The sequence below is a fragment of the Andrena cerasifolii genome, chromosome 1, assembly GCF_050908995.1.
Source record: "Andrena cerasifolii isolate SP2316 chromosome 1, iyAndCera1_principal, whole genome shotgun sequence".
NCBI lineage: Eukaryota > Metazoa > Arthropoda > Insecta > Hymenoptera > Andrenidae > Andrena > Andrena cerasifolii.
Genome location: NC_135118.1, coordinates 11,521,160 through 11,537,220, shown reverse-complemented (window position 1 = coordinate 11,537,220; position 16,061 = coordinate 11,521,160). Strand labels below are relative to the sequence as shown.

Sequence of the window (16,061 nt, the reverse complement as noted above, 5' to 3'; positions counted from 1 at the left end):
AGTTGACAACCCCACGTAATCTATACTCACTTTTCCTTCCTCGATCTTCTGAAGCAACTTATTGATGGTCAACGGCTTCTTAATGATTTCATAGTAATCTGGCAATTCTCTTCTAGATGGTAACTTCATGAAAGGCTCACTAAGTAGCCTGCCATCCGAGCTGTCGGTGTAATTAACAACCACCATGAGCAACTTTTTCATAGCCCGCTTCATTTTCGGGTCAATTGAAGACCCAGCACCTCTTCGTTTCTTTGGCATAGGCTCGTCGTCCTCTTCGCCCTTCTTCTTCCGTTTCCTGGTCTTCTTCTTCTTTTTGTCGTCCTCTTCCTCCTCCTCATACTCTGCACCGTCATCGTCAATCGCCTTCAGCCACTCTTTCTCAGTCAGACTGTCAGTATAATCGACTTCCTTTCGTTGCCTCGAGCCTCGTCCGAGGAATCTGTCCTCATCCTCCTCGTAAGTCCACCGCTCGACCTCGTCGTCGTCTTTTACTAACCAATCTGGCAGCTCAGCTTCCTCCAATAATCGGGACTTCCTGTTTGGGCCCAGCTTCGCCTCCTCCCTTCTTCGTTCCAGGTCCAGTTTCTGGAATGTCTCGAACTCGCCCTCGGTTCGAGCAATCATCTGGTTAACAGTCTCGTCGTCGGGCACCTCGTTCTCCTCTTCGTCTTCGGCATCGTCCTGGTGCAGGATACTCTGCAAGAACTGCTGTCGTTCAGAGCCAGTGGACTTTTGATCGAACATTCCTGCTTGTATGACTTTCTCGTCCATGTTCAGCTTATACCTCGCCGCAGCTAATATTCTCTCTTCCACAGAATTGACCGTCATCAATCTGAGCACGCGTACCTCGTTTTTCTGACCGATTCTGTGTGCCCTGTCCTGCGCCTGCAAATCCTGATGAGGATTCCAATCGGAATCGAAGATGATTACAGTATCCGCTGCCTGAAGATTCAATCCTAGACCTCCAGCGCGCGTCGACAGTAGGAACAGAAAATATTCAGAGCCAGGATCGTTGAACTTCTTCAACAAATCCCCTCTGTCCTCGGCTTTCGTTGTGCCGTCCAACCGGAGGTACATGAACCCTCTCCAGCTCAAATAATCCTCCATAATGGTCATCAGCTGTGTCATCTGACAGAACAATAGAACTCTGTGATTGGTAGCCTTTAGCTTTGGAAGAATACGGTCCAATAGCTCAAACTTGCCAGAAGCACGGAACAAGTCCGGTCCTGTGATGACTCCCGAGCCCTGAGTGCCAACGTGCTCGCAATACTTTTCTTCGATGGCTTGGAACATGAAGGGATGGTTGCAGAGCTTCCTCAGTTGCACGATAGTGTTCATCAAAGCTTTGGCGCCTCCTTTGCCCTGCTTACCCTTTTCAGACCCGTCAGTTAACAGGACACCCTTGCTCTGCATGTGCTTGTAGAGAACCTTCTGCAAACCTGACATGTCGCACTTGATGATGTACTCGACTTTGTCAGGCAACTGTGACTCGACTTCTTTCTTCAAACGTCTTAATAGGAAAGGTCGCAACACTTTGTGCAATCGACGAATGATAAGAATGGTTTCTTCCTCGTTCAACTCGACCTTCTCGCCGGTAGTCGCGAAAGGAGCGTTGAACCACTGTTCGAAAGTGCTGCAGGACTTGAAGATTGACGGAAGAAGAAAGTTTAAGAGCGCCCACAATTCGGGTAACTTATTTTGCAACGGGGTTCCTGTTAGAAGAAGCCGATGGGGAGCCAAGTAATGCGTGTTCAGTACTTGAGTCAGTTTGCAGTGATGGTTCTTCATCCTGTGACCTTCGTCGATGATCATGTACTTCCATTGTAGCTTGGCTAATACGCCCTTATCCTTGATCACATACTCGTACGTAGTCAGCAGGACGTTGAACTTGGTGGCTCTCATTTGCGACTGGATCGCTCTTCTACCAGCTGGCGAGCCTTTGTAAGAGACTACCACAACACTGGGGGCCCATTTCTCAAACTCCAGAACCCAATTCGACAACGTGGATAAAGGGACGATTATAAGGAATGGTCCGTTGACTTTCTTCTTCTCCATAAGATAGGTGACTAAAGCTATTGTTTGGATAGTCTTGCCAAGACCCATCTCATCGGCGAGTATACCATTCAAATTGTTATTAAATAACGACACTAACCACTCCAGGCCCTTTATTTGATATTCCTTCAGTTTTCCATTGACCATGATCGACGCTTGCTCTGTCACTACTTCGTGAACAGTATGAGCAATGCTATAATATGTCTGCTCTTCGGTTTTATATTCATCGTCCTCCACCTTAGCCTTATGTATCGTTTTCTTCGTTTTTTCCTCTTCAAAGTCGCCAGCAGACTGTTTGTGATCACTTTTATCTTCGCCATCATTGTCATCATCATCATCGTCATCGTCATCCTCGCTCTCCGACTCGATGGGTTCCCAACCTGGATGAGCTTCCAAGAACGCTGAAAGTTGGCTCATCATTGGAGCTTCGTCGCCAGTTAATGTGCGACCCGTGGACGTTTCGATCACTCCAACGCGAGTATCTTCGTTCATGCCGCCGTCTTCACCTCCCTCACCATCTTGCAACTTCTTCTTCTTCTTCTTTTTACGTTTCTGCTCCTCCACTTGCTTCCTCTTCTGCTCGATCTTATGCTGCTTCACCATCTCAGTGAGATTGCTAATGTATTCATCAGTCTGGGACAAGAGGAAGGCCAACCGTTTGTCTTTCTTCTGATCGATCAGTTTTCTGTATCCTTCTTCGTCCTCCGCCATCAGACGTCTCATACGTTCCTTTTCGATACGTTCTTGCTCCTTTTTCTGCTCACGCTCCGCATTCGCGTGGTGATTGAGAACCGCCTTGTTGAGCCTAGCCAACTTCGCAACGTTGTTTCGATGGAATTCCTTGAAATCTTTGCCATGTTGAAGTACAGAACTAAGGAATTCCTTTGGGGCAAAAGAGAATAAAATTTTGTATCATTGTTCCACTTATGTATAATCCTAATAAAATTAAAGTATAATTACTTGGTGTTTCTGTCTGCGTTTACGCTCTGCCTCCAACTTCTGTTGCTTCTCGAGCTTCTCAGTAGCCCTGGCTTCTCGAAGACTTTGTTTCTTTGTACGTTTGTAGGCCTTCACGTTCACTGCAGTCTCCAATGTGGTGTCCTTTCGGGTGCACGCTAAGATCTGAAAATAATCATAGAACATAATTGCACCAAATACTTATGACGATGCTAACGTTCACATCCATTTGATATCTACCTCCGACCTTAACTGTCTCTGAAAATTCAGTACTCTGAGCATTCTCAGTTCAATCTGTGCTTGAATGCGAAGATCTTCTGGCATGTTGGTGGGCAAATTGCTCAACTGCTCCATGCGTAATGCTATACGTGCTGCCACTCTATCATTTAAATATTCACATTTAATTGTGTAGTATTAAAAACCGTCTGGCAATTAATCCATTGAGATCACGTGACAATTAAACTTGTTATTATTGTTTAAAGGTGACAGTAAAAACGGTAATAATTTAAGTAGAATGCTACTAGAACATTATTCTGGTAAATCTGGAAAGTACCTGTTCTCACGTTCTTGTAATATCAGCAGTGGATCTAAGCCAGCTGGTTTCGCTACGCTTGTGACTCTGTTGGTCTTTGCACCTGGTTGAGGAGGCTGCTGCTGTTGCTGCTGCTGCGGCGTTTGACAGCCTGGTCTTGGAGGCACTGCAGGGCCAATTACATTTGGCCCAGGAATCTGTGGTACTGCAGTAGCAGGAGTTCCTTGAGATGGATCTATAGGCGGACGTTGTGCCATACCTGGGGGAGGAGGTGCTCCACCTATTTACATCAATCTTACATCAAACCCCCAGAGCGCGGATCATTCTACTCTACTTTTGTATTTTTACAGTATAATTTTAACGAAATTTAATTACGCCTTTCTGGAAATTAAATTCAAATTGCATCCAGTTAAGAATAAAAACTGTACTCATACCAGCCATCGACGTATCGCAACACTGAATTATTATTATTAAAGCTCAAATTTACAACAGTTCAAACAGGTACAATAGCAAATAAAATAAATCAGCAAGCAATAAACATTGAAAGTACATAAAACGATACAAAAGATGAGTAGTCACCTACAAAACAAAGCTTATGACAAATTTTATTGTATGACTTACTTTGAAGAGCCAGTGCTAGTTGCTGTGTCAATGGCTGATTTCTTGCTAGTAATCGGTATGCCATTATTTGTACACTGTAATGGATTACACATTGAAGTATTAATCTCCTACGACAACTACAAATTACCTTATTCAATACTATGTAAAACATACCGTAATTGCTGCAATTGTTGAGAACTGAAAGCTTGTTTCTCCCCAATAGTACCTTGTCGTGCCCTCAAAGCAAGCAATTGAGAGTAACGAGGATCTTCCTGAAGCCCTTTCTCTTCCATCGAATCAATCGCTTTCTGCAGAGCATTTAAGTTCTCTTGCCCAGCTCCAGGCGGACCTCCAGGACCGGCAGGTCCAACTTGTCCAGGCCCAGTTTGACTCATCTGATTCACAGGAGTGCCAGGACCCATTGGTGCTGAACCACCAGGAACAATTTGCTGATTTTGAGAACCAGGCCCCATTTGACCAGGCGATGGTTGTCCACTGGGACCATTAGGTCCCATCTGATTACTTGAACCACCATGACCCAGTTGACTGTTCGGCCCGCTTGGTCCCATTTGACTTCCAGGGCCACCAGGTCCCATTTGATTTCCGGGTCCACCAGGTCCCATTTGATTGCCAGGTCCACCGGGTCCCATTTGACTTCCAGGTCCACCAGGCACCATTTGATTTCCAGGTCCACCAGGTCCCATTTGGCTTCCAGGTCCACCTGGACCCATTTGACTTCCAGGTCCGCCAGGTCCCATTTGACTTCCAGGACCACTGGGCCCCATTTGTCCACCTGGGCCACCAGGAACCATTTGTCCCCCAGGACCACTGGGTCCCATTTGTCCACCAGGTCCCATCTGCGAGCCTGGACCACCACTTCCCGGTCCCATTTGTCCACTGGGCCCGTTTCCAGGACCCATTTGTCCTCCAGGTACATTTCCAGGTCCCATTTGTCCACTAGGCCCACTTCCCGGGCCCATTTGACCGCTCGGACCGCTTCCTGGGCCCATCTGGCCTCCAGGTCCACCTCCAGGCGGCATTCCAGGATTTCCAGGAGTATTTCCTGGCCCCATTTGTCCTCCAGGTCCACCGCTAGATCCCATCTGTCCACCAGGTCCACTTCCAGGTCCCATGGGTCCTCCAGGCCCATTTCCAGGTGGCATTTGTCCTCCAGGACCACCTCCAGGGCCCATTTGCCCAAGACCGTTCGGGCCCAATTGTCCTCCAGGTCCCATTCCCATTTGTGACGACGGCCCTCCCATGTTCATTTGTCCAGGACCATTAGGGCCCATTTGCGAAGGTCCATTGTGCCCCATTTGTCCTCCTGGACCAACAGGCCCCATGGGGCTCGGGCCCATCGTACCCTGACTGCTAGGAACCATCTGATTCGGGCCTCCAGGTGGCATATTATGTGCTCCAGGACCGCCAGACGGCATCTGACCAGGACCTCCGGGTCCCATATGACTTCCTGGGCCACTAGCACTCATGTGGCCGGATCCTGGCGGTCCACTTGCATTCATGTGACTCGGGATGGGCGGACCGCTGTTTAGGTGACTTCCTGGCCCAGGAGGACCACTGGCGTTCATGTGTGCGGACCCTGGGGGTCCACTGCTACTCATGTGTGCTGACCCTGGAGGACCGCTCGTGTTCACGTGACCCGAGCCCGGTGGACCAGTCGTGTTCATGTGACCTGGTCCAGGAGGACCACTTGAGCTCATATGGCCTGGTCCAGATGGTCCAGTTGCGTTCATATGGCCTGGCCCAGGAGGACCACCCATGTGGCCCGGAACTCCAGAGACCATCTGTGAGTTCGGAGGCCCACCAGGACCCATTTGAGGACCTGATACAGGTACATTACCTGGGCCCATTTGTGCTGGACCTTGGCCAATGTGGGGACCTCCAGGTGGCCCTCCACTTCCCTGCCCTATGTGACCCGGCCCCATTGATCCTGGGCCCGCTGGTACCATTTGGCCTGGACCTCCAGGACCCATTTGGCCAGGCCCACCTGCGCCCATCTGTCCTGGCCCATTCGAACCCATCTGGTTTGGACCAGACGGCATCATGTGAGACGTTCCCTGAGGCCCGTTTGGACCCATTTGACCTGGCACCATGGGCCCTCCTGGGCCTTGTTGGGAGCTTGAGTTTTGACCTACTGAACCACCGGATCCACCTTGACTCTGCAACACCGAGAAGGGTCCACAATTGCTTTATTTGTCGTGAAACACAGTTGTCTTGGGAGGTACTGTAACACTGACGTTTTATATGTGGATGCATGAAGATTTCTTGACAGAAACGAGTTTGTTCATCCAGGAAAAGGATGTATGATGATGTTTCGTCTCTATGCGTTGATTTGGGGTGGTCTGAACGATAAGCAAGAGGAATTCAAATATTTGAGTGTTGAACTTTTTATCTCCTATTCGCTTAATATATTAACGGTTCTGTTTACGCCTTATGTCAATAACCAAAAGTCCCTACGTTGTTCAATAACCAGGGAGTCCGGGTACCCACCTCCGTTTTTTTCTTTTAGATAAACACTTTCCATCACGTCTTTCTGGGCTTTCTACGTTTGTAGTCGACAGCTGCTACGTAGATCCAAGTTTTCAAGGCCTCTGCTAGCCAAAAAGACCCTTACAGGTAATATAAAGGGCCTTTACTCAGTATCTTTCGATGCGTGTACAAGCCCAGACGTGTTCATAGGAAAGAAGACTTCGTGTATTGCCACGAATAAATGTAAAAGTTTGTGCTTCACCAAAACATCTATTTGTTACTAGAAAAATATAACCGCGCTTCGCTTCGGGCCTAAGAGATATTAAGGACTCCATGAAAACACATTTCACCCCCTTTCACCACCCCCTTAGGGGTTGATTAGTGCAAAATCCTGAAATTGCTTTTTAGAGATTTGTGTGGAAAACCTTTATATGTAAAAACCAAGTTGATATCTAATGGGGCCTGAGAGATATTAAGAAATCCGAGAAAATAAATTTTACCCCTTCTCACTCCCTTGGGGACGGAATTTCAAATTAGTGGGCGCCTACATCATGAAAACAATGTACCTTCCAAATTTCACGTTCCTAGATTAAACGGTTTGAGCTGGGCGAGTCAATCAGTCAGTCAGTCAGTCAGTCAAGACTTCTTCTTTTATATATATACAGATTGTGAATTGTGCTGTTGGACAAACTGTGTACGCTATATAAAACAATGCGGTAGAAAAGCCCGCCTTGTCGATATTAGACAACAGTTCATAATATTGTGCGACAAAGAGCTGGCCCACACAGAAGCCCAGAAACATTATCAATTTGTGATACATTCAAGATGATATTCACTATTGAAATAATTGATATCAAAGTTCTTCGCATCAACAAAAAGGCATCGGCAATATATCAAGAATACAACGCACAAAATTCAGGAAAGACGCTAACATGGACAGCCGCGACGTCAAGTGAAATGTAAGTATTTGTGGGGATGATCAGGAACCCCCATACTGTAAGAGGGGGCACGGATTAACCAAGACCGGGAGAGTCGGCGACTGGCCAGCGCGCCAGAGTTGGGCAAAATGTAATCTAATTACAAATTACAAATTATGATTAAACTGTAATTGTGTAATTTATTACACATTATTTTCTGTGATTGTTAATTTAGGTAGTTGACCATTTGGTGTTGTTAGCTATCCAAAATGAACGATTACAGAAAATAATGTGTAATTAATTACACAATTACAGTTTAATCGTAATTTGTAAAATTTGTAATTAGATTACATTTTGCCGAACTCTGCAGCGCGCAACGAATCTGGAGACCGCGGGTTCGAGTCCCGTGCCCAGGCTTCCCTTTTCCCCGTGATTCTACACATTCTTCGGAGTTCTGATATGTGCAGGTACTAACAATCCAAAAACTGAGCACACAACTGATATGTGGAAAGTATCACCGTATCCTCTATACCGCGCAAAATTTGAGACTAATCAAATTATGAGGCATGATACAACTGAACTTGATGTCGAGAGCGTTCTTGGCCGGCCGACTAGTCTTCCGCACACTCGGGAAGAAAGGTTATAACAGGCTCATGTCATCTATGCTATACAGCAACGATAAGAAAACGCAGGAAAACTAGAAGATCTTGCATTGTGGGCGACAAACGAGTCTGCGATGAGCATGCACTCACTATCGCCAAATGTAAAGAACGCATATAAATAAATAATTACGGTTTTTTTACACATAAATATTTGTTTTTATTTACCGAATTATCCCTGTAACGACATCGTATAGTAAATTGTTTCGTTCATTCGGAATTCGTTCATAAATCATATGTTTCCATAGGTGGGTACCCGGGGGTATCCTGGTTATTGAGACTCGCTATGCAAACTTTGACGGGATAATTCTCCGAATCCAAGACCAAAAAAAAGAAGTCTGAATAAAACACGCCCAGGTGGGCATTCCGGTACCCGATTATTGACACAAGGGTTAACTAAAGGAATCCCGAGCTTTGATTAAAAATGTGCATTCCATATAATGATAGTTAAAGTGTGATGTAACTTGGTTCCTAACTCACCCGAGTAAACAGTAAGCTCGATCAGTTCATAACATCATTACGTTGAAAACTACGATTACGTCGCGCTAATGTTTATTATATCGCGAAAGGGTGACTCGAAGCAAAAATCCTTTATTTTACGAGCCCTTATCTGAAGAAAAATTTACGAGATGAAAAATGCCGCTTATCTAATCCAGGATGACGCTAAGAGAAAAAATGTTCAATTTACTACTTCTTATTAATCCCTTATAGATTCCCCAAGGAAATACCGCAGCAATATAACAATAAAACGCGCAAACATCAATGACAGACGGACGAGACGAATTACATTCGCTATTAGGATTCAGCTTACTTTCTGAACGTTTTTCGTCCAATCTAAATTAATTCTACAGTCAAGTGGAACAAAAGCAGCGTTCCAGAACCGAATAGTTATCCAATTACAATGGCGATTGTATAGCTTGGACCAAGAAAATCGTTTGTGACGCATGATCGTACACATCGTGACGTATACCGATAATAGTACACACTTTCAGCCACGATTGAAGCGGTGACGCATTGTGGAAGATTATTTCGACCCATAGAGATAGAAACGAAGGCGATCGTATGTCGTGCACGTGGTCCAGGTGTGGAAGCAACGTATTCAGCGAATCTTTTTCTCATTTCACTGAGTTTCGCGTAGATAGGAGAAGCCAGCAAAAAGTCACGTTCCAACAGCGTGTTAGCGACCAATAAGTGCTTGCCACTAAATAGCTGCGCTCTTTCCTCCGCGACATCGACGAATCCGGCGTATGCTTTATACATATTTAGAAACTCGAGGGATTCTTTTGATCTATGCGAATAGAAAAGCTATTAGCCCTAGAACCAAATAACATGAAATATAAGATAAGATTCAGTCTCAATGCCATCAGGGTACGCAGCAATTTTTCGAGCACCCTGTAGCGCGTAGTTTGAGCCTGTGCGGGCTCTGATAGTGGGGATTGACAATTGTGGGATAAGAACAGAGCTTTCGCGAGTGATGCTGTTATTTCGAGTGAGGCGAGGTGACACAACAGAACGGAGTGACAAATATCATTCAACCATGATCAGCAAAGAGGAGCTCGATCACTGCTACGATTTCGTTCTGAAGCTGACAATAAAATCAGGACAGGTAATTTCTTCTCCGTTCGCTTCTTAACGCGTGTTTGATTCGTCTATTTTGCCTCTATTACAACTACAAAGGGATAAATGATCGCTGAATGCCGCATACATGAAGAAGCAATGGGGTCTCGTAAGAAGAAAAATTGTCCCACCAACGGCGTGGTAACTCATCGTATTTCGAGGGGCGAAACCTGAGTTTGAAATTATCAGGAAAGACTTCTGACAATTTCACACAGAACATTACATAATCATCATCATCGCGGAATTCACTGCGCTCTCATGCAAATCGTGTAGACCATGAATGCCATCGAGCAGCGCGAAGAATTCTTGATTTCACCTGGGATTCATTGCATTGTCAATGTCAAGCTATGTTATACGACTTGTTAGATAAGATCCAGTTTCGTGAACTTGCAAATCCCGCTACAAAATAGAATATTTGCATTAGTGATTAAACGTTTGATCTCGAGAGTGACTCTGGTCATTGCTTCGTAATTTCAAGCGAACGCCACTCTTGGCTGGAATCTACTAACGGGGAACTAGAAGTAAATGAGAGTGAGCTTGCTAAAGCATTCGTACGCGTTTCAGGTGATTCGTGACGCTATTCAAGGGTGCAAGAGGGTCGAGACCAAAGCTGGGGACTGGGACCTAGTGACGCAGTACGACAAAAAGATGGAGGAGATTCTGATAAATGGTATATCGGAGGAATTCCCAAAGCACAAGTAAGTCCTTTCGATTATGGAAGATTAGAGACGGGGGGAGGATGAAACCTTTCGAAACGTGAGTTACCTGTACTCGTACAAACACTTAGATTTATCGGCGAGGAGACGGTCTCGTCCACGAACCATTTACCTGAGCTGACGGACGATCCCACGTGGATCATCGATCCGATCGATGGGACCACGAACTTCGTGCACTCCTTCCCATTCACCTGCATATCGATCGCGCTAACGGTAAAGAAGGAACTGGAGATTGGGATCGTTTACAATCCGGTGCTGGAACAGTTGTTCACGGCTAGGAGAGGTTCTGGAGCTTTTCTCAATGGAAAACCTATCAAAAGCTCCAAAGTGGAGAGTAAGTCACTCTTGGAAATGTTATCCAGTCGTTTCTTTTTTTCTGGGTAAACTGAAAACGAAATTTTAACAAATGTTTGGTGCGATTACGTGCAATAAATTGCAACAACCTGATGATTTAGCTATTAAGGACTTGCTACTACGATAATGTATTTTATGGGGGTGATTTTCACTGGGGAATGTTTCGTACATTTTTTTTATCAAGTAATCAGAGGCTGGGGTATATCGCTATTCCTCTTTGAAGTTTGAAAGTTTCTACGAACTCTTTAACTAGGATTAGGGAATTGGCATGCAAAGCTTTGTCCAGACCATCTTCTGCAATACACGTTAACACTTTGAGTGGCGAAACGTTTGACGAAATACCGTTTCAAGTCGACCAGGCTTTTTCGAGCGCACTTTTGGCGAGGAAATTTTGTCCATGTCCCATGTTTTGAATTTGTATATTGACGCTAATGAAAATTTAAATTTGTATATTTTGTGCTATACACGTTGGTCACAGTAGGTACTGTCAATGGAGGAGCAAGATTTTATCGATGGCAATGAGTCGGAGGAGAATCTTATTCGGAATAATTTTAATTAGCTGTACATAGAGTGCGGACTGATTTTCATCGGGAAAACTTCGCCAATTCATTGGTACAGTGGTGCTCGGTTAAATGTGAATAAAATCCGCTCGGTTTTGAATGAACCATACCCACCCCGCTATGTTTTGTGTGATCGTCTTCACACTCATCCTTCGTCACCTCCAGCTCAACGAAAAAGAACAGATTGACAAGGAAAGTGAAAAGTGGTATAAAAATCTCACTTTCCATGATTTGAATCCTACCTTTATGAAAATAATGCGAATTCATTGGCGAGGTTCTCCCGATGAAAATAAGTCCAAACACGAAATAAATCGGACTATTTTTAAAAACATTAATAAGTAAGTAGGAATGTACTATATCGCGATATATAATTCTAAAAATAGTCAGAATTGTGTCATGTTTGGGCCCATTTTAATCGGGAGGACCTCGCGAATCCATTCGTACTAGTTTCGTAAGAATAGGATGAAAATCATAGAAAATCAATTTTTTGTCATTGCGCTATCATGCAACACAACGCGCGTGGCACTCGTTTGACATGCCGGACCTTGGCCGCGGTTGTTCAAGGAAGTAGGTGGGGTCAAAACGCTACTCTGCTCGCGAGAATTTGAACGCGTAAACCTGACTGATTCAAATTTAACTTATCACTGTAATACTCTAACGCAGATATAATAGAAAATATCGAAACTTATATTTTCGAGTTCGTTTTCTTTTCCGCATTGCGCTGTGGTTGCTGCGCTTCGCTTCGGCGTAATGGGCGACGTCCTTAATACTTTCGATGCTTCCCAGAAAATGTTGAATTGAAAACACACCTAGAAACCTCTCTCGGCGTGAAAACACGCCGGGTGCCACTCAAAGTATTAAATGCAGAGGGCAGGACATGAATAAATGGAATAATTTAAACATGTCCATGCCAGTCAAAGAGTTGAAAATATTCCAATCTTCAGGGGGAATTCCAATCGACGAGCGCAAATTCATATGAAAATTTGAGTTTTTTTTCTCGGAAACTAAGCAGAGAATCCATTTGAAATTGCGGGGGTATTTTTTATACTTATAAAAAATAAGGAAAAGCCATTAGTCTGCAAAAAGATATTAATTCAAATAATTATTTGTACAGTTGTCAGGAGCTCTGTTTCAAACGTTGCTGTGCAACATGCAGCATAGTGCCTGCTCTATTTATTTGAGACACAAAAGTCCAAGAACATTTTTTTGTTTTTAAAAAATTATGCAGCTAATGAAGCTCGAACGACTGCCCATTTTGCGGCTTTTCCACCGATTCGACCTTCATTGCCTGCGCAATTTCCTAGAAAGACAAAATCCTTTTGGTTTTTTGTTTCACGCCGCGCAACAATTTGCGAAACGGAGCGCTTTTCAATTGTATAAATAATTATTTAAATTAATTTTTTTGCTGACTAATGATTTCTTCTTTTGTTCATGAGTATAAAAAAAGAATAGCCTCACAGTTTGAAATGGATCCTCCGCTTTGCATATGAATTTGCGCTCGTCGATGACGGTTCCCCTTAATTCAACGCTAACTGACTTCCAAATCTCTGAATTCCATCGAAGTCTTCTGCCTACGCACTTACAGATTTAATCTCCCGCAGCTTTCGCTAATACAGACTCTATAACCGCTTTCCTCGCAACGGTGCTCCTCCTTAAGTTTCCTCAGAAGGATCGATCAAGGTACCACTTTGCATCACGTAATGACTGCGTTTTCAGGGGTGGAACAATCGCTGTTGTGTTTAGAGGTATCTTACGCAACGATCGCGGATATCAGAGACACTATTCTTGGAAGATTGGAGGCTTGCGTCTCGGTGGCTCATGGAATACGAACAATGGGATCAGCAGCACTAACCCTTTCCTACGTGGCAATGGGCGCAGCGGAAGCTTATCACACTGACAATCTCATGCCTTGGGACGTGGCTGCTGGTGTACTTATCATCAGAGAAGCTGGTGGAGCAGTGATAGCTACGAACGGTGTGTAACAGCCGAATTTGAAGTTATTAGAACATTCTGACCTGTTTCAGGAGTAGCTTCTACCTTTTTCCCCTTCAAAATATTGATTCAAAGCTCAGATGCTGCATAGCTATTGTAAAGCCGAGATTTAAACCGCGCAGACTTCCAAGCATTCGGACAGTGAATATTTCCCGCCAATTTTTTGTTTTATCCTCAACGTATTACTATTAGCTTCTAAGAATCAGTTATGCAGAATATCATCGCTGTTTCAACGATTTACAGTGCAGATATAAAGAAACACCCTCTTTTAGGCGGCGAATTCGACGTCATGGCACCGAAACTAGTGGCAGCTGGTAATCGCAGGCTGGCTGACGAACTGGTGAAGCTAATAAAGATAGCTGATTCCAAACTGCTACAGAAGAAGTACTAGATTTCAGAAAGAACGTTGTTAATATTTATCGAACGGAGCTTCAGTTGTTTACAGTCAAAGCAAAATTGATTAACTCTTTGGGACGGGGTGAAGACATCCCCAACGTACCTCTCGTCTCTTCGCGCAACTACAAAAGCAAAGATCGTATCTGGCGTGGATCAAGGAGGGGTGTGAGTGTGTGTTGTGTCATAAGCAGCCACTTGATTTTGTTCACACTGCACCACCACGTTCTTCGCCATGTGTTAACCGTTTCGATAATAAATAACTTTAACTGACAAGGAGAGTATTTTAGGTGTCCGCCTCCGATCGTTTTGATTTTTGGATATGTTGTAGAGGACTGAAAAATAAGAAATACGTGTTTTTTTTTTATTTTTCCCCGTTTTTATATTTGGGGGGTGAAAACTGCGTTCAAAGTTAGGGTTGAAAAATCATTTTTGTGGAATATCTCGAGAACTATTAGAGATAGAAGAATAGTGTCAATGAACGAATTTTGTGTGTTTGAATGCGAAATATGACTGACTCACCAGATTTTCAAGAATCCACAAAAATGATCACCTAAAATACTCTCCTTGTGAGACTTATATGCTGAATAGTAGTAAAAGCGAATCTTGGATCCCCATATTTATGAAATACAAACTATATGTTGCCTGCGGTAAAAGAGTGGAAATAGTATCGAATAAATACGGATGAATTAATATAAACACTGCTTGGATTATCAATGTTACGTAAAAATCACCCAGAACTCCTCCAAAAGTGTTAATAATTGTAAAAAATAATTGTGCAGTAGTATTTTGCATTCAGCTGAAGCGAAACGATTGGAGAACTGTACCTACCCCATGAAATTAACTACTCGCGAGAAATGCGACTGCGGCGCTAAACAAGTGTCAGTCGGCGTCTTATTAACGTTAATTCCGTTAATTGTTAGATTCCGAGGAACGCGATACACAATGCCGCGCGAGTATTGCGCAAACTTATTAACAAAACCTAACCCCATGTCGACTCAAGGTCGATGAAAGAAGGTCTGTCTTAAAAGGCACTCAAGTGCTACTTGAATTATATAAAACAAAAAAATTACAACATACTTTCCATACAAAATGGAGGAAAGACATTTCCCATTATCCATTCAAATTACCGGAACCATGAGAGAAAACTTTAGGAGCAGTGTTTTAAACTAAGCAGTCGTTTTTAATGAGAAAGAGACTCTGTCCTTTTTTATTTATTTGTAAAGAAATGAAAGCAAATCCTGATGTATCCTTTTACCCAACGTTTATTACTACCATACAGATTGAAAAAAAAATTGGTAAGAAATATATATGTGCTTTAAAAATGGCGCTGCAGACGGGTAAACATTTAAAAGTTTTTCCGTCGTTTTGCCTTAATATCGGTCTTAAAATGTGACGTAATCCGATTTCAAAGGTGTGGTTCTTGTTTGTTGGATTCATAGTTTCCGGGCAAAGCTATAAAAACAAAAATTGAATCAAAATTATGCGACTGGTGGCTGAAAACCGACGATTTCTTCAAGAAAAATTCGTTCTTGTTTGTGCGCTACTATAGTCCGGTGACGTTTTAATTTTTTTTATGAAAATCTCGAATTTTTATTGACCATATCAGAGGTTTGCCGGGAAATGGCACATCTTCTGCACATCCTGTAATTTTTCCAAGTCGATCTGAACCTCCATGCATTCGCAATCAGGAAGAAATGAAGAGAAAAAAATATTCGGGAAAAACGCGTTTAAAGTTGCAGTTTTTTTTTTGTCGTAGATTAAATAAGGGGAAAAAATTATTTTTTTAATTTTAGTGCATTTTTATTTTTTCGAAGTCGGTTTTAATTTTTTTTTAAATTTTTTTATCTTTAATTTATTAATTTTATATATATTTACACAACATGCTGATGAGATATGCGCGTATGTACATAAAGAAATAATAATTAGGTGACAGTAGTCATTAATTATTAACCAGAACTGGCAAAATATTCGGTGAATATTAATGCAGTCTAGGATAGGACCACTGCGCATCGCCATCTTTCGAATAAAAAAAAAAGATCATCAAAATCGATCCATATGCTGCGGAGTTATGCGGAGAAAAACATAAAAAAAATACATACGAGTCGAATTTATAACCTCCTCCTTTTTGAAGTCGGTAAAAATGCAGTTTCGCTGATTTCGGGAATTTCGCGATTATCAACCTTATTCTGCCATCTTTAAGCGTGTGTAGCTCAGAGCAACGT

General features: G+C 43.3%; 2 protein-coding genes across 8 annotated transcripts in view; one reads left to right on the top strand and one right to left on the bottom strand.

The window, feature by feature from the left end:
- Positions 1-16,061, bottom strand: part of Brm (ATP-dependent helicase brm) — a 43,530-nt gene that overhangs the window by 1,462 nt on the left and 26,007 nt on the right. The window contains exons 2-8 of one of the 7 annotated variants that reach the window (XM_076820368.1): positions 4,992-6,318; positions 4,316-4,802; positions 4,163-4,236; positions 3,563-3,821; positions 3,250-3,388; positions 3,013-3,174; positions 31-2,934 (exon numbers count right to left, since the gene is read on the bottom strand). In XM_076820368.1, the coding sequence (XP_076676483.1) occupies positions 31-2,934; positions 3,013-3,174; positions 3,250-3,388; positions 3,563-3,821; positions 4,163-4,236; positions 4,316-4,802; positions 4,992-6,318 (5,352 nt within the window). Of the gene's footprint in view, positions 1-30; positions 2,935-3,012; positions 3,175-3,249; positions 3,389-3,562; positions 3,822-4,162; positions 4,237-4,315; positions 6,319-16,061 lie in introns of all 7 variants that reach the window. The other 6 variants (XM_076820358.1, XM_076820335.1, XM_076820378.1 and 3 more) reach the window with 6 other exon arrangements.
- Positions 9,643-14,535, top strand: LOC143373279 (uncharacterized). Its single transcript, XM_076820406.1, has 5 exons — positions 9,643-9,810; positions 10,386-10,519; positions 10,609-10,871; positions 13,168-13,425; positions 13,716-14,535. The coding sequence occupies exons 1-5, from the start codon at positions 9,679-9,681 to the stop codon at positions 13,832-13,834; spliced, it is 906 nt and encodes a 301-aa protein (XP_076676521.1). The 5' UTR covers positions 9,643-9,678; the 3' UTR covers positions 13,835-14,535.

What these genes read in the sequence shown, in the direction of transcription:
- LOC143373279 (XM_076820406.1), top strand. Translation starts at nt 9,679, where the DNA reads ATGCTGTTATTTCGAGTGAGGCGAGGTGACACAACAGAACGGAGTGAC. An exon ending in CAAAAGCTCCAAAGTGGAGA is followed by an intron (nt 10,872 to 13,167) that starts GTAAGTCACTCT and finishes CTGCGTTTTCAG; the next exon opens with GGGTGGAACAATCGCTGTTG. An exon ending in AGCAGTGATAGCTACGAACG is followed by an intron (nt 13,426 to 13,715) that starts GTGTGTAACAGC and finishes ACCCTCTTTTAG; the next exon opens with GCGGCGAATTCGACGTCATG.